Genomic DNA, 27,934 nt, shown 5'->3' on the forward strand with positions numbered 1-27,934 from the left:
GTAAATGGCCTGTATTTGTATAGCGCTTTACAAGTCCCTAAGGACCCCAAAGCGCTTTACACAACCAGTCATTCACCCATTCACACACACATTCACACACTGGAAGTGCCAGTGCCAAAAGTGCCATCCATCATCGGCTGTTTGAAGCTGCGTCAGACCATACACAGTACAAAAGACAGAGCCACTGTTACATCGTATTGGTTATGAGCCCATAAAGTCTTTGGGAAAGTGTTTACCCAAGTCAAAGAGCACATGATCGGGGGGGGTGATTTTTCTCATAGATTTCTATGCAATCAGAAGCTTTTTTGCAACTAGGAGAGTCTGCCCCTGCTGGTCATTAAAAATAATGCAGCTCTACTCTTATTTTCCCTTTTTTAGACCCAAAACCCATCATTTATACATTCAAAAGCACATAAATCTAAAGAAACCCCAGCGGTAACATTCGTTCTCAAGGTACCGCATTCACAAACTTGGGTGTTCATGTTGGCCAGCCGCCCAGCAGGGTGACGACAACTCCCCATGAGCCTTTTACAGCTGAAGGGTAAAAACCTCCACATCAACACTGGCACAGGAGCAGAAGAAGCCAAAACATAAAGCGAAACCAGAGTTTTAGTCATTGTACAAAACATGGAAATAGCTTCCAGGTTGGAAAATGAAGCCAATGTGGAAGTGCCTTAAACCTGCACTCTATCTGAAGGAGACGATGATACCTGTGGTTGAGGGGAAAAAAGAAACATTTCCAGTCCTAAAGGGAAAACAATGTTCTATCTTGACCTCTTTAAAGACTTGAGATTATGGACTCACTGATTTTGACTAAAAAAAATGAATAAAAGATTATTTTCCTAAAATGTAGGATTACCTGTGGAAAGAAACTCCTAATAACTTCTCAATAACTTCCTTTTATTTTTTTATTTTTTTTTAATTACTGCTCACCAAGATAGTGACAGCAGAAATACTTCTCTCAAGGCTTCAGAACACGACTTCAGAAACCAATAAATGAAATCACAGGAGTTAAATCCATCTTTGATACTGTCTATGAGATACTCTCATCTTTTCAAGTTGATACACCTTATTTATTTTATACCCAATTTCTAAATCTATTTGAACCATAAACCATAGGAGCTCCTGGGGTGGCTGTGGTTCAGGAGGTACCAACTGGAAGACTAGTTGCGCCTACTCCAGGCTGTGTGCTGAAGTTTCCTTGAGCAAGTTACTGAATCTCGATTTGCCTCATCCATGAGCATGAGTGTGTGTGACTGTTAAGAGAAGGTGATTATATAGAAAAAAGTGTTTGTATGAATATGTGTTATTAATCTCTGTCTCTCTTCCACAGCATGTCTTTTTTCCTGTCTTCCTTCTCTCAACCCAACTGGTTGAATTAGATGGCCCCGCCCCTCCCTGAGCCTGGTTCTCCCAGAGCTTCCTTCCTGTTAAAAGGGAGTTTTTCCTTCCCACTGTCGCCAAAGTGCTTGTTCATAGGAGGCCATATGATTGTTGGATTTTTCTCTGTATGTATTATTGTAGGGTCTACCTTACAATATAAAGCTCCTTGAGGCGACTGTTGTTCTGATTTGGCGCTGTATAAATAAAATTGAATTGAATAGTGTGTGACTGAGTGAATGAGGCTTGTAGTAAAAAGCATTTTGAGTGCTCAGTTAAATAAGAAAAGCACTAAGTACCAATCTAACCTTTATCACTCAAACTGAAAACAGCACAAACTGAAATTGTGGCTGCATCCATCTTGCTAGCATGCAGCCCATGTTTAAAGTCATATTCATGTTAAGTTTGATAACAATAAGCACTAGCCAGCGAAAGCTGCTGGTCATACCATATATGGTTAATAACACGATTAGATTGGGAATTAAAATATAGCCAATCTGACCTTTCGGCTGCAGTAGTAAAAACTGACCAACTGACTCTTTGGAATCTAAGTTCTCACTTTCAAATGACAGATAGTGTAACTTGTTATTGTCAAAGTTGCATGGTCTTGCTTCAACACATTGTTAAAGCAAGAATTTTTTCATTGTTTTGTCATTTAGCTGAGAGACGATAAAGACAACAGACCATAAATTCTGATAATGATCACCCCTTTAAGATGCTTCCATGCTTGTAAACTCTACCAATACATCTCCACCCAGGCCCCAACTTTCCAATACACATGTAGAGATGCAAAAGTGCTTGAGTGTACGCTCAAGATACTCACACCCTGCCCCTGAGTTCTCAATGTTGTGGAATAAAAACAAAAATAATTCTTGTGGGAGCCACATAAACAGCTGGATCATATCTGGGCTTAAGAGCACCGCTCACTCATTAACACTCGCACACACAGACACACACACGCACAAGAAGGTTTAGTCCCTGCATGCCAACAAGGTCGCATGAGGCAGCTGAACAATAGCAACCAATTTTTTGTGAATTTCATTGTCCGAATTTTTTTATTTGGTGGAGACCTTTTTCCAAAAGAAAGAGTAGCAGGTTTTGTTTCTTGTGTATAAGAAGACATCATGCCTGTCCGAGAGGAATTAGCATCTCGATTCCCTGGTCTGGGGCTGAAATTCCAAAGCTGTGAATCAGAACCGGCTGCTTTTGCTGCAGCCTTGGGGAAAACAAGGAAAATACTGTATGAACATTTAAATGGGATTAGAATGAGCAGGAGTTATGTGTTTGCAAGTGTGTGTGTGTGTGGAGAAGGTGGAGGTGTAACAGTTCAGAAAAACCTGTTTATTTGCGTCTGAAGAAAATGCACTGCTGCTGCTGCTGCTGCTGAGTGTGTTAGATTAAAAGAAATCACCGGCCAAAGTCACAACTAGCCTTCGACCGCACACTTTTTAAGTAGCCTCATAAATCAAGACTTAATTTTTTCTAGACGAGAGGCGAGTCCAAACTAGCAAAAGACTCTAGCGGACGGACAGACATTGTATTTATGTGTTCTGGAGACGTTACAGGTGATTACGTGCTGCCGAACTCTTCCAACCATCACGTAATGTTTAACTGACCCTAATGAAAGAGCAACAAAAGAATAAACAAAGGTGCAAAATGATGCATGCATTAGATGGAAGACGGTGACCTCACTGCTCCTGCTGCTGTTAACGATGCTGCATGTTTGTCTGCACACGTGAGTGTGTGTGTGTATGTGTGAGCGTGTTTCTTATCAACTCAGACAGCAGCTTTCGAATGGTGATGAGTAATGTTAGAGCTGCTTCGGGTTAGACAGGCATTCTCCCCGGGTCTTCTCATTTCTGACCTCTCTTCAACTTGTTTTCACTGCTGCTGTTAAACAACGTCTCTCACACACACTCACACACACACACACTCACTCACACACACACACACACACACACACACACACACACACACACACACACACACACACACACACACACACACACACACACACACACACTCACACTCTTTCCACACTGATTAATTAGTAGCCGGCTCCGACTGACTCACCGTTCTTTCACTTCTGTTCATTTTCCCCCACAGTTAGAGCATTTTGGTTTGGTGGGTTTGTATGCTTGTGTGTGTTTGTTTCACTCACCTGTGCAGCCTGTGGTTCCCTTGCGTACAGAGTAGCCCAGGTCGCAGTGACAAATGAAGGATCCCTTGGTGTTCTCGCAGTTCCCACTCAGACAGATGTTCGGGTTTAACTCGCACTCATCCACATCTATGAGGTGAGGTAAGAACAGAGCGATGCCATTTTAAAAAATAAAAATCCAGAACTTGCTTAAAATGAATATAATAAAGGAAAGGTTAATGGCAGTTAATAGAGATGAATTCGCTTTTGTATGTTCAGCCAGCCAAAAAAAAAATGGTTTTAAATAAGCTATAACATGGGTGTTAGGAAAGCACAAAAAATTACATCATGAGCTACACTGAGGCTTTAAAACATTTACTTTAAATAAATACAGCAATAACAGTCAGCTTGTGCAGATCCATTTAGAAGTCGGTTCTTTGTTTTCTCACTCAGTGGAACCAGACGTCTAAATGTCACACATTCCTCCGGCTAACACAATGTTCACTATTTTATAAATCAACAACAGCACTTGCCCCGTTCTCTCATACACAGACTCATTGATCTGAGTCATTTAAGACTTATTCTCATGACTCATATCTTGGATAACCCTGAAGATGCTCATTATGTAGTTTCAGTAAATGCGAGAATCCCCTGGATCTAATAAGCGCAGAGCTACAATTGCAGTGTTTTATTTGGGCTATAAAAAGAACGTCCGTTACCCAGGCAGGTCTTCATATCCTCGGATGACATGAAGCCATCAAAGCACAGACACTGATAAGTCCCTGGTGTGTTTGTACATTGGCCCCCGTCACAGATGTCTGGGCTTTCTTCACACTCATCGATATCTGCAGATTGGAGAAAGCAGAAAGGAAATAGGAATAGAAAAGAGAGGGACAAGAGGGAAAGAAAAAAAAACATTTTAAAGCTAGGTATGCAAACAATGAGGGAAAAGCACACATCAGCTTCAAAGAGGAAGTCAGGACTGAATTTACTTTGTCTCTCATAAATAAGCAAGTTCAATTCAGGACAGCACTTCTGCAAGAAACTGAACAGTTCTCTCCAATTAACCCCTCTATTGCCTGGATCTCTGTCTGTAAATCCGTCTCTGTTAATTAAAGGAATAAGCATCACAGGAGTGAGTCTATAAGCAGCGCCTGAAACCTGCACTCATTCTCCAAAAAAAAATTCTGGCACCATAACCCGGCTCAGTGTGAGCTTTCTTTAAACATGTGCCAGCCAAGTCACAGCCACGTCTTTGTATTGTACATGCAGGCTTTTTGATGTAAACACAAAAATTGAGGGTATTTTCTTTACATTTTCCATGCAGTGTACAAAAAATGCCAACTGTAAGACAACGACAGACAGGTAACGCAGCTACTCACCAGTACAGCTTCTTAGATCGGGCATCAGGGCGTACCCAGATTGGCAGCTACATTCATAGCTCCCCTCTGAGTTGGTGCAGAAAGTCTCACAGCCACCGTTCTCAATGGTACACTCGTCAATGTCTAAGCGGCAGACAAAACACACATACTGTTGGCAAAAATCGAAATAAAATCTATTCTTTAAAACACAGTCACGTGACAGTCAGAACATACCGACGCACTCCAGTCTGTTCTCAGTAGATTTGTATCCTGTGTCGCAGGAACACTGGTACCGGCCGATCATATTCACGCACTGACCATGCTTGCACAGCCTGTCGCTCAACTCACATTCATTGATGTCTGTAAAGACAAAAAAACATCATATTAGTTTATTTCTCAACGACTGCAAGAATGTCAGCATATAGGAGAGCACATTGGCCCAGAGTTCATGTCTGCCCATCTATCTAAGGACACAAACGCTCTCTAATGAGCCCACACACAGCATGATCCAAGTCAATCCAAGGATCCAAAGAAAATACAGTAGAAAGGGCCTAATGTGCAGTAATCAATGAAGGGAGAAAAACAGGAAAGAGGAAGAGACTCTCTTCTCTCTCTCAACACTCACCTAAACAGGCCGATCCATCGGGGGCGACCTCGTGTCCCTCCGGACACGCGCACTGGAAGCTGCCCTCTGTGTTCATGCACTCACCTCCTCGACACAACAGAGGGTTTCTCTCACACTCATCGATGTCTGGGGATGGCAGAACACACAGTAGACACAATGATGCAAGTACAGCCATTCAGCGCTAGCCATCGGCAATCGAGGCAACATTAGTCTGTGCACGTGTTTGCTTCACCATAGAAACCCACCGGACTGACAACTTCAGAAGTTCTGTTTCCATTTTAACAAAGACCGTGGGACTGGCAGTCACAAAGTACTTGTTATATCTCAGTCAATATAACGGCATGATTACGTTATTTCAGTCAGCCTGCAAACCCATTCAGTACCACCAGTTTATGATTGTAGTTCTGCCCACATTATTTCCATTTCCAGCTGCTTTTTTGCCACAGCAGTAAATTTTGCTTTGCCAATTTCTGGCTAATTACAGCTCTTCACCAACAAAATTATTGACTCTCACCATTTTGTTTGTATGACTTTTCCAAGATATTTAATCAAACGGCATAAAAAGGCAGACCAGAACAGAAATAGACCATTTTTTCACTAGAGTATTAGAACTTGAAGCTTCAAATAAAATTCATTTTGGTTGGGCAGCTGATTGTGTGCGGGTCCTTCGCGTGCAGGTCAAGTATAGCATTTAATAAAGAGCTATTATGGACTAGCTTTGTCAAGCAGTTGTGACCACATTGGGCTGCCCAGACTAGATGCTTTCAACACCCCGCGGGGACTGAAATTAAGTGAACGAAACTTTCATTTCATTTCGATTACATCATCTTCTTCAACAGTGAGGTCCTGGTCTGGCATACAAGCCTAGGCACCTCATCCAGAGATTATGACCCATGGGGGGAACGTGAAGGAGGTGGCAGGCCGTCACTATACTTTTCAACCTGGCTGTGCTCCACTCAGACATTGTCCCTTTAACAGGGTATATGAGAGAGCTGTTAAGGACATCAAATTACTCAGTTATGTCCTGACAGATGAAATGATTTCACATGAAAGCATGCTGTCGTCTCTGCATATTACTGAACCGGATCATATGAAGATGAGGGGGTATGCATAGTCTGAATCCTCAGGTACTGCTGTGTGGGGATTCAGTGCTCACCCATGCAGTTTTTCATCATCATGAAGCCACTCTCGTATCCTTCAAAGCACTCGCACTCAAAATCTCCAGGCGTGTTCATGCAGGTGCCCGGTCCGCACAGGTCCGGTGAGATGCGGCACTCATCGATGTCTATAAGAAAGGAACAGAACAATGCAGCAAGTTAGATATTATCCATAAAACTGCACTAACATTCACGAGTAAAGAGAGCATATTTAATGTATTTATTTATTGTAACATAAGTAAAAAATAAATAAAATAGAGAATTTATTTTAAGCGGAGGGCAAATTAACATATCAAAGCACAGAACGCTTAAAAATAGTCGACTACATGAAAGTTAAAGTATACAATAAGATTAAAGGGCCAATGAAAGCTAAAGGTCTGATCCCTTTTGACTTGAATCCACATTTTGAAACACTTAACTCAAACCATTTGGGCTGGGATTTCCCTCATATGGGGTTAAAGGGTCCCAGATATCATTTACTCTGTCTGGGCCTATAAATTATTTCAGAATAACGAAATAGAACTTAAAGGCATTTAAACCTAAAGTGATGTGTGCACAGTGTTGCAATGTAGCTAACCAGACTGCAAGGACCGGCTCCAACAAGTCCCCAAAGCTAGCCAGACTCCCATTAGACTGAATGAGATGAATGGAGGCAATGTCTTTGCAACACTTTGTTGTAATTAGTGCTGGCAGAGGGATTCAGAGAAAGCGGAACTGATGAAGGATGGTTAGACTTGCAGAGACATAATGGAGCAGCTGACATACTCCAGTCAACAATAGAATTTTAATTGTAGCTAAAGATTATTTTCATTACAGATTAGCTGTCAAAAATGTTCAGTAAATCATTCTTTCATATATGTGAGAAATACTGAAACATGCTGATCAGTGTGTGACCAGAGCCCATCAAGTAATCCATTAAGAAACTATCTAAGAGTTTATTTTACAATGAGGAGGAGATGTTGCTCCTGAGTAATGGGTATTGTTTGTGGAAGCCAGCTGAGGGGCAGCCAATCAGAAGAAAGCAGAACGCTTAAATAAGCAAATGCCCTACAGACGCTCGCTGTTTAAATATAGAGGTTGAATCAGAGGTTGAACAGGGTGGGCCATTTATATGGATACACCGTAATAACATGGGAATGGTTGGTGATATTAAAGTCCTGTTTGTGGCACATTAGTATATGTGAGGGGGCAAACTCCTCAAGATGGGTGGTGACCATGGTGGCCATTTAGAAGTCGGCCATCTTGGATACAACTTTTGTTTTCTCAATAGGAAGAGGGCCATGTGACACATCACTTATTGGTAATGTCACAAGAAAAACAATAAATGGCCCACCCTGTATAAACTACAATAACAATAAATTAAGAATTTATTTTAATGCTTTCATGCCTTGACCAAATGATATGACCAATCAGCTTCAGTTCTACTCACCAGTACAATTCCTCTCATCAGAGTCCAGAGCATAGCCGTTATCACAGCGACAACGAAAGCTACCAATAGTGTTTCTGCACCTCCCATTGGAGCACAGCGTGCTTATCATCCTGCATTCGTTTATATCTGAGGTGCAGAACAGAGAGATTAAAGACACAGGTGAGAGGTAGTTGATGCAACAACCAATAGCAGTCTTTGCTATTTGTGAACAGTGCCACACCTTTAAGGAAGGGCCTGCCGTTAATGAAGTCACCCCTGTGCGAGAAACCTCGGCCCCGAGGACAGAGCTGGTTAAATTCCGGAGTGCCTTTTTCCGGGCATTCATCGCATTCAGGGCCCCAGGCCACACCCACTGAGCAGCAGCAGGCATCTACACGGTGCCGCCCCGGGATAGGAGTCCCGCAGCGCTCATCCTCATGAGTGAGGTAGCACTGCTCCGTGCGCAGGTCTGGATGTCACAAACACACATTTAACATGTATTTGATATAAGACTATGACGCGCTATAGATTGCACAAGTATAAAGGACAGCTACTACCGATGCACATCCTGCCACTCATGTCAACAGTCATTCCTGGAGGACACTGGCAGTAAAAGGAGCCCGGTGTGTTGACGCATTTGCCATTGATGCACACTCCAGGAAATACCTGACACTCATCCACATCTGAAGGTAAGCAGAGAAAAAAAGCATCATCAATCTGAACATTACAGGAATAAGAGTGGAAGTCTGATTTTCCAGAACCCAGCATCAAAGCAGCACTTACCCTCACAGACGTTTCCTTTGACTCTAGCAAAGCCTCTACTGCAGATCGGATCTAAACAAAGAAGGGCACATAACACGGTCCAAATCAATGAAGTCATCGGTTAAAATAAAAACTATATAACATAAACTCATATCTAAAAAAATCAGCGATTGGCCACCTTTTTCACATTTGGCACAGGGGCTGTTCCAGGCTTCTCCCAGTGTGGCACAGCAGTGGGATTTCAGTGTGGCCCCGTTGATGTTGACCTCACACCGATCATTGATCATCTTCAGCCAGCAAGTGCTCTTAATAGTCTCTGGTTTATCAAACAGACCTCAGAGTTACTAGATAATCAGTTTACATGAAGTAACTTGGATTTGGCTTTATATACAGTATGACACAGTGCATAATATCGTTTACATTCAATTAATCTCCTTTGATCGTTGGAAAAAAGGAATGTGCTGATTGGCTTACAAGCACTGGCGTAGCACTAATTTAGGGGCGATGCATTGGGTTAAGGTTCAGCAAAAGTGAAGCAAATTTTCATTTTTCATCTATAATGATCTAATTATAATTGGTAGGACTGAATCAATCCATACTACAGTGTACCTTTTTTAAACTTTTTTTCAAATACACAAAAAATCTATTGGTAATGTATTGGTATAATACTTACCTATGCACTCCAGCCCGGTGCTGTCCAGGGAGCTACCCGCTGAACACAAGCACACAAAGGACCCTTGGCTGTTCACACAGTCCCCATTTATACAAGGGCTAGACTCACACTCATTGACATCTGTGGGACACAAAAATGAGACAACAAATCTGAGACACGGCAGATGCAGCTACACTGCGCCGCACAAGGGAATGAAGGGGTCTCTGACCCTCGCAGACGTCTGTCTCGGGATCAAAGCGAAATCCCGTCGAACACTGGCAGGAGAAACTCCCCGGCGTGTTCCGGCACTGACCATTTTCGCAGAGCAGCCGGTTCATCAGACACTCATCGATATCTGAAATCACAGACAGGGACGCGTGACGACACTGGCTTTTGAGATCAAAGCTGTAGACAAGGACATTACAGAACAGTCCACCCACCAACACAGCTTTTCCCTGTCAGGTCTACTTCAAAACCTTCATTGCAGGTGCATTTGTACGTCCTCAGCATGTTCTCACATACTCCGTTCTGACAGATGTCAGGGTCGAGGGCACACTCATTAATATCTGCAAAAACAATAAACCGCTGAACATATCTGCAGGAAAAAAACCAACAAACTCTAAAAAAACCCTCTTAAATATGCGCAGCACCACTTGGTTTCAAGGTTGTCAGTGGTTTGAGCTTATGTATTACATTACCTCGTCCATCACCGGTCGTTCCGATGCCAGTGGGGCACAGAGCCAGGAACTCGGCTACAAACACACACACCACAATTTGCTTGAAAAAAGCAGCAACAACAGCAACAGAAGTAATATCACATTTGCCAAAAGCCATTTAATACCATGTCATTATCCATTTACACGCTTTCTCATTTAGCTTAGATGTGTACAAAACAGGCTCTTAATGTGGTGCAGCTCTGGCATCTTTTGATACCGAAACCTTAATTGGCACAACTAATGAGAAGTGACTGGATTATGTGTGTGTGTGTGTGGTTGTGGACATGGGTTTGTGTGTGTGTTTGGTGGCTGTCAGTGTTTCCAAACTGCGGGAATCACCGTCAAACAACTTAACTTCATATTTTTGTGAAATCTAAGCTGGCATGCAGAGGAGATGCAGTGTTTCATTTGGTCATCCTCACATCAACGGGTGTGTTTCGAATTTTGCGCAAACTGTGTCTGTCTGCGTTTGCATCTGTCAAGCAGCAGGAGGTGGTTCTATATGTGTAAAGGTTGGGGCAATTTGAATAGCCGTACCAGAGCTTTGTGGTGGGCACGGTTGGCAGGGCTCTCCGTAGGCGTATTCTGTGCTGGCACAGCAGCACTCCGACTTGGTCACAGCCCCAAAGAGAGGCTTAACACACTGCCCTCGCTTGTAGCCGCCGTAACACGTACTGCGCATGTGCGTGTCTGTTTGAAACAAAAATAAGACAGACAGCATGTGTGTGAGAAACCGAGATGAGGAAAGAGATCTCGAAAGAGACCGAAGACCAAGCAAAAGAGAGAGAGCGAGAGAAAAGGAGGAAAGAGGCCGCAGCTCCAATAAACAACAACACTGGCAAAACAAATGGTTGTTCTCTTTTCACAATATCCAGGGATTTGAGGAATTCTCTCGCACTGATATCATTCTGACAAATGTTCATATAGACCAAACAACAGCGTTTCGACATTTCTCACACAAAGAGATATCATTTATGAAAATGCAAAACAAATCTTTCAAAGGGCTCCTCCGTGGGACCGGAGCAGAAGGAGAGACAGAAAGTTCTTTGAGTGCTGATCAACATGTGCTCAGTAACTGCAGTAAATGTGCAGGAACAGCACAGGTTGATGGTAAAGGTTAATATGACGTGAATACTCTCTGCTTTATCACGTTCATCTTTGCTGAATTTTAGCACAGAATGGGAAAAAATATGTACGCTTGCTGGTAAACATCTGTAGACAGTTGTGGGATTAACCCATCTTACAAGTATGTTCAGTCTGTGCTTTCAGGTGCTTCGAAAAGTGGAACAAACGCTTTCATCACCGGCTTGTCCTTTGTTGGTTAAAACGGTCACATGTACTGAAGTCTTCGCCAAAGCACTTAAAGTTCTTTTACTTATTTCTTTCTTAATGTGCTGGTTGTTCCTATTAAATATGAACAAATTTTCAAATATTGACATCATGGTATGTACAAGTAATCAAAAGCAAATTTTCAGTCTGCTCTAAACAGTTTCAGACAATGTTTTCTGTTCTTGGACTTGTGCAGTACAAAGTCTGGAGCCAACCATCATTTTTCATATTTTTCTTACAAAGAGCCAGATTTCTTGTATTTTTTTTAAAGTGTTCTTGAGCAGTAGTTGTCCAGTCTTAATGGAGGTCTTACAGAGATTTCTTTGAACATTGGCTTCTTTTTCACTCTACACTCCTGTTTATGTGTTGTTTTCTTTTCTGTTTGGTTTGGAGATAAAGTATCTGAATTTCAGGAGTGGGACCTCCAAACACGCTCCTTCCGATTCTTATCTGTATATGATCCCCCAGTTCGACAAGGTTTTCGTGCCCCAGCCTCCCTCCCCTTTTCGATTCTTTCACTTCTTCACCTCTATGTAGTACATGGGGATCAGCCGCCAGTCCCCTTCGAAACAAACCGCAGCTCCAGGACATGGGCCCAGCGAGTGAAAAGGCACATACGAAATAAAAAAATGCACCTCAAGGGTTGAACCAGTGTTGTGTCTACACATAACAGACAACTTAGCAAAGAGACAATTTTAAAGTGTATCTTTATGCACCTTGTTACTAGCAGTCTATCAAATATACAATCTACAAAAAAAGTGAAAGATAGTAAAGTTTAATGGGTATAAAACTGTTATTCTTCACCAACAAGGTGATTTCCATATATAGCCAAGCACTTTTCATATCTTGGTATGCTGTGCAGATGTTCTTAGAAACTTGAGGAAGTGAATGAACTTTCCTCAGAAACAACTTCAGTGAAAAGGTGGCTGTCAAGAAGTCATTGAGGAAGGGGTACAGGTATGCCAAATTACACAAGAACTGGATCAAAAATCTGGACCAACAGGTATTTGGGAGTGATGAGTACAAATCTGAAACTTTAGGTTTTTTGGTTCATCGGTAAGTACAAACGTCAAGAGGTACAACAGTCATGGATTGGCCTCCCAAGTGCCCGGACCTCAAAGCTGTTGAAACAGTGTGGGATCATCTTGACAGTACAGTCCAAAAGTTGGAAGAACTTTGAAAGAAGAGCTTTGAATGTCCTTCAAGAAGCCCAGAGAACTATTCCTGGAGATTACTCAAAGAGATTACAAGAAAGCTAAATAAGAGAGTTCAGGCTGTGTTGAAGAATAAAGATGGTCACACCAAATATTGACTTATTAGAATTGTACAAACTCAACTTTTTGCTTTATTTTTAAAAAAAGAAGAAAAAAATGGTGGGATTATTCTTGACTCTTGATCACGCAATTCACTCTAGTTCCATGTACTCACCAACACAGACCCGTCCATCCAGGCCCACTGCCATCCCGGCCATACACTCACAGCGGAAGGATCCCTCAGTGTTGACACAGTGGCCGTTCATGCACATGCCCGGAGTCTCACATTCATCGATGTCTACAAATAGAGACAAGAAAAAACACTTCTGTATATATCTATATCAAACTATATACCTTTCTCTTCACAATATTACGAGGTAAGAAGATAAAACAGATTGAAATAAATAACTGATTAAAAAAAATGCAGCCACAACTCCTAAAATTTCAGCTTTGACTTCAGCTAAGAAAACGTTCTGTGTTCTCTTTGTTTTCTCACTGTGTTACAATAATTACGATAACGAGCATACACCATGATAAAGCATGCATGCTGAAATCTGTGTTTATGAACGTATGTGTATGATGTGTATGTGTGTGTTCTGTTTGGGTGTCTTGGAGGACAGACAGACTGCGGAGAGAGACAATGAGGCCCCAGGGCCCCTTCAGACTACACATTTCATTAATGGCTGCATACATCAGCACATTTCAGCCACACTCTACTCTCCTGTTTATTTATTCTGTAATGACTTAACCAGGTCAGTGTCTCTGAAATCAAACGTCTGTGTCTGAGACCATGAAACTCTAGTTGCCATCTAAGGTTCGACATAGCTTCGGATGTTGGCATATACAATAGTTGTTGGCTATTACAGCATATTAAAGCACGTAACAAGAAAAAGCCAAATCGTTTTTTCTTCTTTGCACTCAACAAGTTTAGGGCAGGCTGTCTGCTGAAATCTCAAAACAGGCGGGTCCCAACTATCCAACTATGTCCAACTGGCGTGCAAGGAAGCAAAGGGATTTTTCCAAGGCTTTTTAGGGGGATTTTTTGCCCTGTGTGTTAAGAGTCATATAACAGAGCTATTAACATGCCAGAGAGGTAGTCATCCTCCAAGCTAGGCGAAAATGCAGTCAAGAGAATATCTTATTCAAAATACATTCTGCTGATGCTTCACTTTGTGGGCTTTTGGACAAACGTACCTACACACATGCGTCCGCTGGTGTCGAGATAGAACCCAGGTTTACAGATGCATCTGAAGCTCCCATCTTCATTGATGCACAGTCCATTGAGGCACATGTTCCTGATCAGACACTCATCCAGGTCTGTGGACAAAGAGGAACTAAATGATTTACCCTAGTTTACTCTAGTAACACTAGAGGTTTACTCTAGTAATAATTATTTTCAGTGATTGTGCATGATTTCACCCATTATGGTTCATGCTTCCACCACCTCTTACATATCCATGGTCCATTTGTCATAAATACTAAAGGAATCTTTACCCCATAGAGTAGTAAGTGACCAACATGAGAAGTTAACAGACCTTGACAGTTTTTGCCATCTTGAGAAATTTCAAATCCAGCATTGCAGACACAGTGGAAGCTGCCTTCAGTGTTCACACAGCGGCCATTGTTGCAAATACGACCATTGGCCACACACTCATCCAGATCTGGCAGGGAAAAAAGAAACCGATAGCACAATAAACATACACACTCTTAAAGTGCGCATATGTTGCATGTATGTAAATGTGTAACCTCGGCACTCGGTTCTGGTTGAGGTCGACTGGAATCCAGCAGGACACTGACAGATGTAAGAGCCGTCTGTGTTCACACATTCTCCGTGCGCGCATGGGTTCTTCTCGCATTCGTTATCATCTGGAAAGCAAGCATGAAATTTAACAGCCAAACGCATGCACTTTGAGTTTTGTGTTAAGAAAACTCGTCAGGACTCACCGATGCACTCTCCCCTTCTGTCCAGCCTGAAGCCCATGTTGCACTCACAGCGATATCCAACGCCTGGCGTGGGGATACATCTGCCATTCAGGCAGAGGTTACGAAAGGCCTGGCACATATTGGTGATATTCTGGGTTTGGATAATTACGGGACCTGATAGAACAAAATCACGCGAGCGTTTTTCGTCAAAACGTGAGGTAATATAACGAAAAATCGTATTTTTGTTTAGTTCAACATCTTAATTTACAGGAAGTGTAGCCAACACACCTGTTTCTGGCATATTACACATATGTAGTTTTACATTGCCAGATAAATCTCAACACTGCAGTAGTATAATAGTTGTGCAAAACAGTATGTCGGAATTTTTAAAGCCAAAGATTTTGGACATGTTTAATATAACTCTAAATACTACTATGCAGTTGTGTAAGGATGGTTTCTTTGAGAAAGGACACTCACTGCCATTCATTTTTTAGTTCAACGGTACCGGTTGTTTGTATATCAAAAGTTGGACGTTGATGGCAATCCAAGATCAATTGCAGGTTGAACATGCAAACATGAAGCAATCACGGGCAGAAAGCTGGGACATACCTGGCCTAGGTATAGGTATAGGTTCTACAGGTGGTCTAGGATAATCCGGCTGCACAGGTTGGACAGGGACCTTGATTGGAATTTGAGGAATGTCAGGCCCAGGATATGGAACCGGGTAGATGTTGGGTATGTCAGGGCTCCCTGGGACACGATCAGGTATCGGTGCACTGGGTATCTGAATGCACAGTTTCTGGTGCTCTTCTATAACAAGCATATTTGAAAAGCAGATAGAGGTTAGCTCTGAATTGTCTAGTGTGTGTGCGAATATGTGTGTACAAGTGAGTTTGTTAACTTGCATTTTATTCTTTGTAAAGTTTGTTTTTGTTGTTTTCATTGTAAATCTCCATAGATTCTCACAGATTTATTACATTTTTATTAAGAGCACTGATTTTGAGTATAATTAAATAACAATGCCACAAAGATCACAATACTTAAGCCATGTGAATGACTGCACCTGTTCCACGAATGGGGCACATTTCAGGGGTGGACCCATCAGACCAGCAGCGTCCACTATCACAGCAACACTGCATTTTGGTCAACAGCTGTGAATTTTGGTTGGCGCAGCGCCCGTTCAGCAGGCTGGCGTAGCAATACCCACCACGAGCATCTGTGGGAAACGACACAGCAGGAAGTCGGTTAAACTAACCGCGCCGCATGGAATATGGCATGTGCTGTCTGCGTGTTGAGCAAATTGGCAAGAGTACAATCAGAAAAAAAATTGTTGTTTTTGCTTCAGATTTTCCATCATTTGGAAGGTGGAAGCCACTTCCAATAGTCCTCATTTCCTATTTATATGAACCCTTCCTTCATCCTGCAGTTTTTGGCACTGTGTGCCAGCATGACTCACACTCAAGTTGCGCATTAACATAAATATATCATGTTTTGTTTCACACCCAGACCATCCGGGGCAGATTTCATGTGGAGAAAATGACAGCCTAAACTACAGATCGCCTGCTCCAGTTCGACAAGATGTCAGGCACAGAACTGCTCGCAAGCAACCACGAGGTCTTAAGGGGGTCGGGCGAGAAGTGTGACTGCATGAGAAACAGACGAAAATGTTTTGGGCAAAAGTTTTCTGGAAACGAAACACACAGACATTCCTTCCTCAGGAACACGCTCTCCTGGGGGGGAGTAATGTGACTGCATGGTTGCATATGTTTGTGCGTGTGTGCTGTATGCACGTGTACGTGCAAGAGGCTGCTCTGACCTAATTTTTTTCCTGCTCTGGTTTTAGGGCGAAAATGAGCTTAACTAGGAAGCATACAGGAGTTTTCTTTACGAAGACGCACATAGATTTAGCGTTTTCCAGCTGTGTAGAAAGTCACCTGGAAATAAGACTTCATTTTACTTCTCTCATCACGTGCTCGCCACAGCTTGAAGAGAGTTTAACTCAACAAGTGACTATTGACCTAAATTCTACCAGCTGGAACTTTGGAGAGCTTCCTTTCTCTGCTTTCAGTGCCAAGAAGAACCAAAATAGAGTGGAAAAAGGAAAGAGAATGAAGCAGCATCTTTTGCTTTGTCTCCTATTTTGTCATGCCTAATAATGACTGCAACTATGAACACAAGCAAATCACACGCAATGAAACTTGCAGCTCTTTGGAGTGGAAAAGCGGACAGGTGGACTCACCTATACACCTGGATCCATCCACTGAGGTATAAAAGCCCTGGGGACATTTGCAGAAGTAGCTGCCGACAGTATTAGAGCATTCACCCACACCACAAATACCTGGAATGTTTGAGCACTCGTCCAGATCTGCGAAAGAGGAGAGGAGAGGAAAGTGAAAACTATCTTGAAACGTGAATTTCTCCAAAACTAGAGCATGCGTTGGCAGGAACAACGGAAATGAGGCATTGTCACAGGATATCAAATCCAGGGACCTCCGTACCTCTTCTGTTAGCACCATTAAACACCAAACGCACACCATGGAGCACAAAAGTCTGCAGGAATAGCGCTGTGACTTCGACACATTTGAAATATTTCTTACAAATTGCAGAAGTTTTCCAGTAATTATTTCTGGGCATTAAAATAGCACACATAAAGTAAAGAAGTGCCCGATTACCTTTACCTTTCTCTGAGCTTAGGCCTTGAAATTATTACATACACGCCTAACAGACAATACATTTCGCAGGATCGATTTAGGCCTATATTTGTGGACGAGTAGTAAAAATTTTCCAGCAAAAGCATTAAAATCCATGTGAGTCCCACAGCAGAGGGAGAAAAACGTGTTTTTATCAAGTAATCCTGAAACTGAGTCTAATTAGGATTCATGGTGCAGATCAACCATGTTGATTACAACTGACAGCAATAATTAATGCTAATAACGAATTTTAATAAGGTGAAACATTCAAAGCAATAAAACAGAAGTATTGTAAAGAAGAGACGTAAGTTAATGATGAGTATTTCAATAAAATGAACACAATATTAGCCTCCCAAATCTAATGTCCATACCAGACTTAGTTAGTCTGGAGCAGCAACTTACATAGTCTAGCTTTAACATTTGTATAGAAGGGGGAAAATTCTTTTCAAAATTCATCAGCATTTCTTTCAAACATCAAAATTGAGTGTTACATGGGGTTACTGAGAGAAACCAGAGCGCTGCTTTGCTTTAATTAGGCTTTTTTCAAGGGAAGGGCAAAAATGTGGCTTATGTGTGGTCTTTCCTTACAAAGTAATAATCAGACTACCACGACTGAGGTGAAGTTAACCACATCTTGGCGGATGTGGCTTTTAACTGTCTCAACTTTTACGGATTTAAAAAATATCCGAAAGTCTACTCTGTCATTCAAGCTGACACCGAAAACCAGACAGTTCATGGCTTCACTGTTGCTTACCTTCACATTTCTGCGAGATCTCGTTGAACTTGTGCCCAGCGGGGCATTTACATTCAAACGATCCAACAGTGTTGATACAATTTCCGCCTTGACAGATGCCAGGGATGGCCTGGCACTCATCCACATCTGTACATGCATATCACAGAATTAATACTCTAACACAGACATTATTGTGGTAAACTTAGAAGAGGAGCAGGAAGTTAATACACATGCTGACTGAGTTTAACGCACAAATGTGAACAGCCTTGGATGTACATGGGTCTGTTTTTACAGTCTCTCTCTGACTTTCCTGAGATCAACAGTATGACAAATGAAAAGAAACAGGGGGAGAGGAATTTCTCCAGCAGAATGAACAAAAACTGCAACCAAACTGGTAAAAAAAACAGGAATGAAGTGAATATAGAAAAAAAAAAGGCTGACTGTAAAGCATCAGGTTCGATACATTTATGATCACACGCACATGAAGACTAATGTACATAAAGATGTTGCTTGAAAGGAGGGTCATGATGACGCCATTTGTGAGGTGACCCGGACCATCAGGTTTGTGCAGCTTTCTAATCTGTTACTTTGTCAGTGATGCTGATGATTAAATGAAATTCATTTAATGAATGTGACAGACTAAAACGAAGGTCTCAGGCTGGAAACCTACAGGAGGCTGTGACCTGATGCTGTCTCAGAGTACTCCATGTTCCTCTGGGTCCTGGCTCAGGTCCGCCTCCCCTGCGGAGGTTCTGATGTTGTTGGGTCTGGAGCAGGCAGACACAGGGCCGTCTTACCAGAAATGAGCTCTCCCACGTGGCACCGCCACTGACCCGTGTTACTGACTCTGACAGTCCCGCCGCAGCGGGCGTCTGCGGGCATTCCATACACATGTGGGAGGCACTGCCACCCACCCCAATTTAACCCAATTAGAGCTAATCCTCTGGAAAAGGGATGGTGGGCAGAGCTCAGAGGGTGACAGAGGGAGGGGGGTGAAAGCAGACAAGGAGGGAGAAGGAGTTAAAGGAAAAGATGGCAGCAGCAGCACACTACTCAAAGAACGCAGAGGGTAGAGGGAGAGTAACAGAGAAAAAGAAAGATAGGAAAACAGACTGGGAGGCAGAGACACAGAGGAATAGACTTTACCTTGGCATGCCCCGGTGCGGTGGTTTGGTATGAACCCTCTTCGACAGGGGTGAGGCTGGGCTGGGCACATCTCACAGGGGTGACCCCACGCCCGTCCCACTGTGGCGCAGCACAGAGTCTTTGTGCACACAATGCCCGTGAGCTGTCCTTGACACATCTGGTTATTTACTGAGGCAAAGCACGGCCCGGTGCGATAGTCTGCAGAGGTAAAAGGGTGATGTTTTTTAAACCCAAAGCAAAAAGACAGGTTGTAAGATTAGGCCAAAGAAAAAGGTTGAAGCTGGAGCTTAAAATCACAGAATATGAACATTATCCTGAGTGAGTGAGCGAATGGCTGTCTGGCATACACAAACGCTCAAACTCAATGTAATCTCACATGACATCTACAACACACTTAGATTATAAGTGATAAAGGGCCTGCAGAGCAGACGGTAACGCACTCCATAAAGCATGCATTGTATTTTCCTGGCATTTTAATTGGTCTGGCTCTCAGGTGCACTGTTCGTGAGTGTGTGTATGTGTGAGCGTGTCTCTGTGAGTGTGTGTATGTGTGCGCGTGTCTGTGTGAGTGTGTGTGTGTATGTGAGTGAGTGAAAGAAAGAAACAAGAGATAGGGAAGAGGTCTGGAAAACCTTTTAAAGTTGTGTGGGCGGCTATGGAGAGCAACGGACACAAGCAAGGACAAGAAAATTCAGTCTGTTGCTTCTATTATATGATCACCGGCTCATTAGTTACCGATGCTACTGCTATTCTGTAAAATGTCACATTTACCATCAGCAGTTTGCTACCTTTTGCGATTTTCTTAATAATCCACAATCTAGGGTATAGATCATCATCCCTAAAGCCACCGGAGGCTGGCTGGCTGGCAAGGGTGTGTCTGTGGAACACAGTAGGTGATTTCCACACTAGCTACTACAGCCTAGAATTAAAACTAAAAGGCTAATAATAAATAACAGAGTGTAAAGAAAGTCCCTCCATCAAGACTATTCATCTCTCCTTCCCTTCAAATCAGATTCCCTAGAGCCGACTGCTTGCTTTATCTAACCCCTCTTTTTTCCACTCTCTCCTTACAAGTCCCAAGGAGTTTACACAATCATTTACTCTTATCAGGTGAAGGCCTGGAAGATGAAGATGGAACAGAGATAGGGGCACAGAAGAAAAGGGTAGGAGGGGGATACATCTTTCCCAAAAGAATCTGGACATGAGCCAAAGACAAAAATCATTTCCACATTTCACAGCAGACAACAGACAGTAAGGAAAAAGGGAGACCAGTTCCAGCAGCGCAGTCGTTTAAAACAAACGAGACATTGTGAGTTTCCCATGTGGACCGGGGCCCAGCCCAGTCCCGTCACGTGCACCCCAGCCTCCACCGTCTCTCTGCCTCTGGCACCAGTACTGTGTGAAACAGAACTGGGTCATCTCTCTTTCTCACTCCCCTCCTGCTCAGGCTCAATTGGAGACCAAATGCTTTTGATTCTTTGTCTACTTCTCCCTCCAACAAGCAGCTGAAAGTAGCGCAGTGCATTTACTCAAGCCCAGTTTGAAGATACTTGTACTTTACTTGAGTATTTCTATTTTGGAAAACCTCCATGAGACACTCCAGGATAATGTCTCTTTCTTGAACAATAATAACCTGAAAGTTACCAAAAAGTCAACAATCAGACTGCAGGCTAAACACAACCCAGTGCGACACTCCCATGTTTTGCCACTTTTGTGTTAATTCCCAGTTTAATTAATTTAAATTTGTGCTGAATGTTGCTCCCTGATTGCTCATAGGATGTGAGAGGCAGCCCACACCTTAGATGCAATCTGAAAGGCAAACGAGGGCTCTACCTCTTCATTGGTTTAATTTTTCATGCTGTAGTACATTCATGGGACCCTTAGCAAAACAAATCCAAGCACACATTGTAACACGACTTCACCTTTTTGCAAAAAATACTATATAATGAAAAAGAAATAACTTACATATGTTGTACAGCAGGGGTGATTCTAGGTTCAAAAGTTTAGGGGGGCTCAGCTCCCAATCATAATGTCAGCAGTTCCTAGTAATTATTATTAATGCAACATGCTGTTTACAAATGTAATCAACCCTTTTCACATTTACAAACCTAAATTTACTTAGATACACATTACAGTGTTACCTTCAAATGCAAACTATTTTAGGGTGGAGCCTTTAGTTAAAGAAGATAAGGAACCATTTGTGCCAAAGGAGACAAGATGAGAAACATACACAAAACATGCAGTGTTTTAATCACATAGAAGCAGCCCACCAAATCATCGGTCACATAAAGTAGCAATATTCAGTACAGACACTGGAAAATCACCCCAGACCTGTACATGAAGCAAATTGGTAACAAAGTTCTTTTACCAGTTCACACAAACCCTTCCTTTATTATGCCGAATCAGCATAGCAGAAGAGTGTTATAGTCTGTCACATCAGTGTAGTGGCAACCATCCTGTTCATGCCATGTTTACAGTGGTATGAGTCCTGTAAAATGCTACCATTCATATCAATACGCTCTGTTTACAATGTCCAGTGGCGTTTTTTAAGTGTCCTACTGCAAAACATGCAAAGCATCCATGAAGTACATGAAAAACTACTTTGAGAAAAATAACTTTTTTTTCCCCAGCTAACTTCACGATTTGCTCCCTCGTTCTTCCTGTCCATCCTCTTCACTCACAAACAGAAGCTACAGCTTTATAATTTTGGGTGAATTTGTCTACATTTACTCTTGTTTCTTTTTGCTCTCTCTCTTTGCTGTTTTCATTTTGCTCTCTCCCTTTTTTCCCTCTCTATACTCCTCTGTCACTCTTTGTACTATCACCCAAAAGCTAAACATTACAGTGAATAAAAGACATAAACGGATCACTATCAGTTTATAGCAATATTAAAACTGAATACAGGCTTTTGCTGGACATAGACAGGTAAGATCATTTTAACTTGCTGTCACCTGGATCTGGAGTTGTACTGTAAACAAACACTGAAGCCCAATTCGATCAGAACAGGAATGAACATTTTTTAGCAAACAAAAGTAATAAAGTATATCAGCTCCTCGGCTGGCAACTCCAAATATGTTTTACTCTACGTTAGCTAATATTAACACTATTTAGAGAACAATTTAAACAAAATAGGCACTTTATATGCATAACAATGCAATTATGAGAAGAGTTTGAACTTTTGCTATATTCCAGTTAAAGTGTGTTTTAAATCTGCATCATTGATTTGTGTCATCTTCGTCTTCTTTCTGCCGCAGCAATGAAAGTCTTATTAAGCGATTAATGACAAGCCACGCTGTTGAAGCAGCAACACCTCTGTGTGAGCGCACTGTAACATCATGACATCAACAATACTGGACATAAAACCTGTTTTCATCCTATCCTGTACTGTCATCAATGGAAAAGTTAGGGGGAAAGTTATTAATACTATTAATATTTTTTTTAGGGGTGCTCTGATAAAAAACGGGTCTAAACTCACCCATGTGAGTAGTAAATTAAAGCACTTCCAGCAGTTGATTGGCTAGGCACAGCAGAAATAACGAAATATCGAAATAAGTAGGTAGCAGAAAAGCTTGTCAGTATTAAAGCCAATCAATTCATCTATAATATTCTACCCTTCTAACATAATTCATGTTTTACAAGTTATCCTCTAATAATGAAGCTGCCAGTCAAGCGATCACATCTGATTGGAATAAATGTCTCTTCATAACATTTTTATTGAAAAAAGCAGCTAGCCTGCAGATAGATAGCAGTGGAAAACAAGTTACACCAGCAACCTAACAAGACACTTGCAAATATGAGATTCTGTAAATGCGAAGCTGTGCAGCTTGCTTGCTCTAGCAGAGCTCGCCAGTTCTAATGTGGGTCGGATTTGTGAAACTAAAAAATTTCAGCATTTGCAGTCATTGTTAAAATATGTTGGAGGAGGAAAATGGTTGAGCAGACTGTAACTTCTGAGGAGTGGAGATGTGTACATAACCTTTATTTTCTTTATTGCACAGAAGGACAAGAATGTGATGGTAAAGTAGAAAAGTCCAGGACAAAAACAACTCCACTGCTGCTAACTCAACATCAGCTCTTTGCAAGCATCTGCAAAGACAGCATGCTAACACAAAGCTAGCAAAGAACCCAGAGTGATGGTAGAGCTAAAGGTATGCAGACTTCAGCCCGGCAGCCAGAGCTTGAACTTCAATAAGTAACAAAGGCAGTAATAATTAATCAGGCTTCACTTCTAAAGCTTTAGCTTAGTCAAGACCAACCTGTCCACAACTGGTAAACAATACCAAGCAGGAAAAAACACAACTAGTCAAGTTAGATTCTTTTGCATTGTTAAAGTATTGTATGGTCAGGAGCCAAAAGCTAACAACTGTGAATTGCTATAAAATGGACAATCATGGTAACAATGTAGAATCAGTTGAATAAGGCCCTGGTCACACTGATCTAGAGACCAGTCTGCAACCATCTGGCAATCAATGGTCGTGAGGGGAAAATCAGTATTTCTGCACCAGTTGGCAAAAAGCTATTTTTCGTTACTTTGGTTGCTAGTATACTGCTGCTGTTGTAGCTTGATCAGAATTGACGGATATGTCTACAAACACAAATACTCAAACACACAACTCTCAAGCAATGTGTACATTGCGCCACGCAAGAAACCTCAATACCTGCTTGACATTAGCTTGCTAACTCATCAAGAGTGAGAACATGATGACCTCGATGAAGACCACTAGCCGAAGTGTGCTCGTCAAGCAATAAAGTTATTTATCACACTTCAAAAATTGCTGATGCTTCAATGTCTTCAAATGTTATCATCTTCTCTAGTCACCTTGAAAGTTGGCAAAGTTGTGCTTAACTCGGTTTGCATCAAGAGTTGCAAAACCAGCCATATGATGTTATTAAAATCACAGCTATGTTGCCTATGTTGCATGTTATCAATACAAGTATTCATAAGTATCAGTATTGATAAACAGGATCACTATTGATATCAATTAAATCGCGGTGTATCAATAGGTGCCACAGCTTTAAAAACAAAAGAAGAAATCATAAAACCAATTTTTATACTTCACTGGTAGCCAGTGACGAGAGCCCAGCACAGGGGTGATATGGTCTCCAAACTGCAGGAGAGATAAGGCTTGACTACACAAAAAGAACTGCAATAATCGAGGTGAGAGGGGGAAAAGCATGAACTATGAAATCTCCAACAGAAGGAAATGGTTATAATTTTGCAAGTGATCAAAGAGCCAGTGCTGACAGGAGTGGAATGATTTTGTTTTTGTGAAAATCTAGACTAGAAAGCCAAAGATTGCTTTAAAAAAGATATATTCAGGGGGAATTTTCTCCAGTATTTCCTGCTTTCACTCTATTTTCTTAACACAGAAATTTTGCCTAAGTTACTTAAGGGATCTACTAATCAAGAATGTTCTGTTTTAACTAACTGTGTGTCACGGCGGGGTGCGCCGATGTGTGCGGAAACAGGACCCAAAAGCAGATGATGACGAGGAATAGTAATGATTAACAGAAAAGTGAACCTTTATTGCGATGACGGCAGGAAATGAACCAAGAGACCAAAGGAAACAGGCAAAACACTAAGAAACAAAACACTGAGCTGGCAAAACACTAAGAAACAAAACACTAAAGGTACTAAGACCAAAAACTATAACTATGACCGAGGTGGAAAATAAACAGGCTAAGACTATGACTATGACTGTAACTCTGGTGAGAATAAACAGACGAACTGACAATGGCATGAAGAAAACAAAAGGCTTAAATACAGACATGAGGTGATCAGGGGAAGTGGCGACACATGGGGGAAAACAGCTGACAGACATAAACCTAATGACAGGACCAGGAGAGGAAAGCTAAATACAATGAACAAAGAACACATGACATTGTCAGAATAAAACAGGAAATGACAACACAACTTAACAGACCTAATACGTGATGAAATAAATAGAAAACCCCAAAACATAGAAAACCCAGGAACAATAACTGCCTAAACTAAAGGCAAATAGGAAATAACACAAACTAATAACATATCAAAAAATACAAAGAAAACTCAGAGTGCTGGGTCGGAGACCCAGCCTGTGACACTGTGAGCCTTATTTTCTATCTAACACTATGTGCCTCATCTAAAATAACAAAGCGAAAATCTCTATGTAGGCAAAGCAGTTTGAGGAGCTATGGAAAGTTTTCACATGGAGCCCAGGCTGAGTGAGTGCAACAGGCTGTATAAAGAGAACTCAGGTTTCTCTTTTCATCAAAAAAAAAAAAGGTTGTTATGTCTTATTCACAATGCTCTAAGTACACAATCTAACTTGATATCTGCTTATTACAGCTCTTAGCTGAGGAGAGTGAGTGAGTGTTAAGGCAAAAGATCTGAGCACAAGATAAAGTAGATCCAAGCACTGCACTTAAACAGTCAGCTGAGGTAAACAGGGAGAGGCAGACAGCTGTAGGGTGAAAATGGTGTCATTTCATCCGTCATCTTACTGTCTCTCTGTGAACTGCATACAGCTGGGGGATCCACCCATGTCCTGTACATCTGGGAGTAATCGCACGTGCTCACACACAAACACGCTCACGCACACATGCACACACTTAAAAATTCTGCCCATGTCCCAACTCCTCATCCCCACTCCAGCCAGCGATGATCTCAAAAACACAGCAAAACTTGCAAAATGTTACTCTTGTTTTTGCCCCAGTTTGGAAAAACGTGGTGAGTAGCTGCTTTAGCTCCTTCAGTAAAGAAATATCTTAGCTTCAAGACTTTGCGTTGACTCTGATTCGTTAGCTCTTTAGTGTTTGTTTTGAGGTTTGGTTACTTTTAGAACACAATAGAAATGCTCCTTCAGTGCCCGGCGAGTTTATGCACAATAACAGCATCATCGAGAAAAGAAACGAGGGAAAGCACGACGGGAAGTGGGTAAAAGAGTTTCCTGGATTAACTCCAGGAACACATACACAAAGATATCTGCACACCTTCTCCATATCCACCCTTCCTAAGTTTTTCCCTTGCAGATGGTGTTCATTACATACACCTTACATGCTTTTATGTGTGTGTAATTTGCATATGTTTGTGAGATTTGTGCATGTGTGTGTTTCATTGCACGTGTTATGGGTCTTAATATTTGGGTGGGGCCTTCCCTAATGGCATGTCAGCAGATTTCTTCATCCTCCCCGGACTAACAAATTGAACTCAAACACACACAGACATACACACTTGGGGGTGTCAGTGAGATGCTAAGAGAGCCCCTCAGCTGATTGACCCACTTCCCTGTTGTGCTCTGGCTGCTGACTTGTTGACTGTGTAACTCACGTGTAGCACCATTTCAGGCCAGTCTTTCCCCACCGTCTCAATGGTGTCATACTGAAAGCTCGACTTTATTGCTCCACAGTTAAATGACTCTACAGCCGGAGCACGGAGCCCTGCATGCAATCACCAATTCCACATTCCAACCTTAATCATATTTGCAACGAACAAAGAACACGTTCATGTACCAGACTGCATTTCCACTGCAGTCAGCTGTGCCTGGTGGTGGGACGACTGGTCAGCAGATCGCCAGCCAGTTTAGCACACACAGCTCAGTATGTTCATGCTGAGCCATGACAACGTCATGATAACGCTACAGCCGTGAAAACCTCGAACTCCTGAGTTTAGTGACTTCTGGTCACATGACGTGTGTGGAAAGCTTGTGTTCTTGCTAATGCGATAAGATAGAGCCATAATGGGACGCAGTTCTGTAAACTACATTAAGAAAACCCTGTGGGGTGTATGTATACATGTACTTTATGCATCTGTTTGTATTTATGTGAGAGCACAATGTCTTTCTCTTGGGAGGTAATGGATTATAGCCAAGGAAATTCCAGGGAAAGTAGCTTAACCAAAAATGCCACTGAATGCATCAGCCAACTTTCTCTGCTTCACTTAATTATGACCTAATCTCTATAAATATACATTCACTGGCCACTTCATTAGGTACACCTTGCTAGTATTGGACTGGAGCCTCGTTTGCCTTCATAACTACCTGGATTTTTAGTGCAAAGTTTTAAACAATGACACCTGGTGTGGCCGTCTGCTACTGTAGTCCATTTGCTTCAAGGTTCAACATGTTGTGCATTCAAAAATGCTCTTCTGCATACCCATACTGTTGCCTTCCTGACAGCTCAAAGCAGTCTGGCTATTCTCCTTTGACCTCTGATATCAACAAGACATTTTACCCAGAGAACTGCCAGTCACTGGACCTTTTTTCTTTTTTGGACCATTCTCTGTAAACACTAGAGAGGGTTTTGCAGGAAAATCACAGTAGATCAGTAGTTTCTGATGCATGCCACATGACAAAGCCACTTACAGTGGGGCAAAAAAGTATTTAGTCAGCCACCGATTGTGCAAGTTCCCCCACCTGGGCAATCGTGGCTCAAGAGTTGGGCGTTCGCCTTGTAATCGGAAGGTTGCCGGTTCGAGCCCCGGCTTGGACAGTCTCGGTCGTTGTGTCCTTGGGCAAGACACTTCACCCGTTGCCTACTGGTGGTGGTCAGAGGGCCCGGTGGCGCCAGTGTCCGGCAGCCTCGCCTCTGTCAGTGCGCCCCAGGGTGGCTGTGGCTACAATGTAGCTTGCCATCACCAGTGTGTGAATGGGTGGATGACTGGATATGTAAAGCGCTTTGGGGT

At 42.2% G+C, this 27,934-nt stretch overlaps 1 protein-coding gene across 3 annotated transcripts in view; it reads right to left on the bottom strand.

Moving 5' to 3' along the window:
- fbn1 (fibrillin 1) overlaps window positions 1-27,934 on the bottom strand; it is a 69,063-nt gene that overhangs the window by 27,616 nt on the left and 13,513 nt on the right. For 2 of the 3 annotated variants that reach the window (XM_086291960.1, XM_086291968.1), the window contains 26 exons: window positions 19,273-19,470; window positions 18,148-18,273; window positions 16,943-17,068; window positions 15,767-15,919; window positions 15,313-15,513; window positions 14,725-14,877; window positions 14,527-14,646; window positions 14,316-14,441; window positions 13,975-14,097; window positions 12,956-13,078; window positions 10,736-10,888; window positions 10,181-10,234; window positions 9,923-10,048; window positions 9,712-9,837; window positions 9,504-9,623; window positions 9,009-9,146; window positions 8,852-8,902; window positions 8,626-8,751; window positions 8,310-8,537; window positions 8,090-8,215; window positions 6,660-6,788; window positions 5,504-5,629; window positions 5,113-5,238; window positions 4,900-5,022; window positions 4,237-4,362; window positions 3,542-3,667 (listed from right to left, as the gene is read on the bottom strand). In XM_086291960.1, the coding sequence (XP_086148086.1) occupies window positions 3,542-3,667; window positions 4,237-4,362; window positions 4,900-5,022; window positions 5,113-5,238; window positions 5,504-5,629; window positions 6,660-6,788; window positions 8,090-8,215; window positions 8,310-8,537; window positions 8,626-8,751; window positions 8,852-8,902; window positions 9,009-9,146; window positions 9,504-9,623; window positions 9,712-9,837; window positions 9,923-10,048; window positions 10,181-10,234; window positions 10,736-10,888; window positions 12,956-13,078; window positions 13,975-14,097; window positions 14,316-14,441; window positions 14,527-14,646; window positions 14,725-14,877; window positions 15,313-15,513; window positions 15,767-15,919; window positions 16,943-17,068; window positions 18,148-18,273; window positions 19,273-19,470 (3,453 nt within the window). Of the gene's footprint in view, window positions 1-3,541; window positions 3,668-4,236; window positions 4,363-4,899; window positions 5,023-5,112; window positions 5,239-5,503; window positions 5,630-6,659; window positions 6,789-8,089; window positions 8,216-8,309; window positions 8,538-8,625; window positions 8,752-8,851; window positions 8,903-9,008; window positions 9,147-9,503; window positions 9,624-9,711; window positions 9,838-9,922; window positions 10,049-10,180; window positions 10,235-10,735; window positions 10,889-12,955; window positions 13,079-13,974; window positions 14,098-14,315; window positions 14,442-14,526; window positions 14,647-14,724; window positions 14,878-15,312; window positions 15,514-15,766; window positions 15,920-16,942; window positions 17,069-18,147; window positions 18,274-18,796; window positions 19,193-19,272; window positions 19,471-27,934 lie in introns of those variants that run through there. The other variant, XM_086291977.1, reaches the window with a different exon arrangement.

The sequence above is a fragment of the Aulonocara sp. 'chitande type north' Nkhata Bay genome, linkage group LG1, assembly GCF_057382095.1.
Source record: "Aulonocara sp. 'chitande type north' Nkhata Bay isolate Kocher_YH1m ecotype deep benthic linkage group LG1, A_spYH_male_GT1.1, whole genome shotgun sequence".
Taxonomy (NCBI): Eukaryota; Metazoa; Chordata; class Actinopteri; order Cichliformes; family Cichlidae; genus Aulonocara; species Aulonocara sp. 'chitande type north' Nkhata Bay.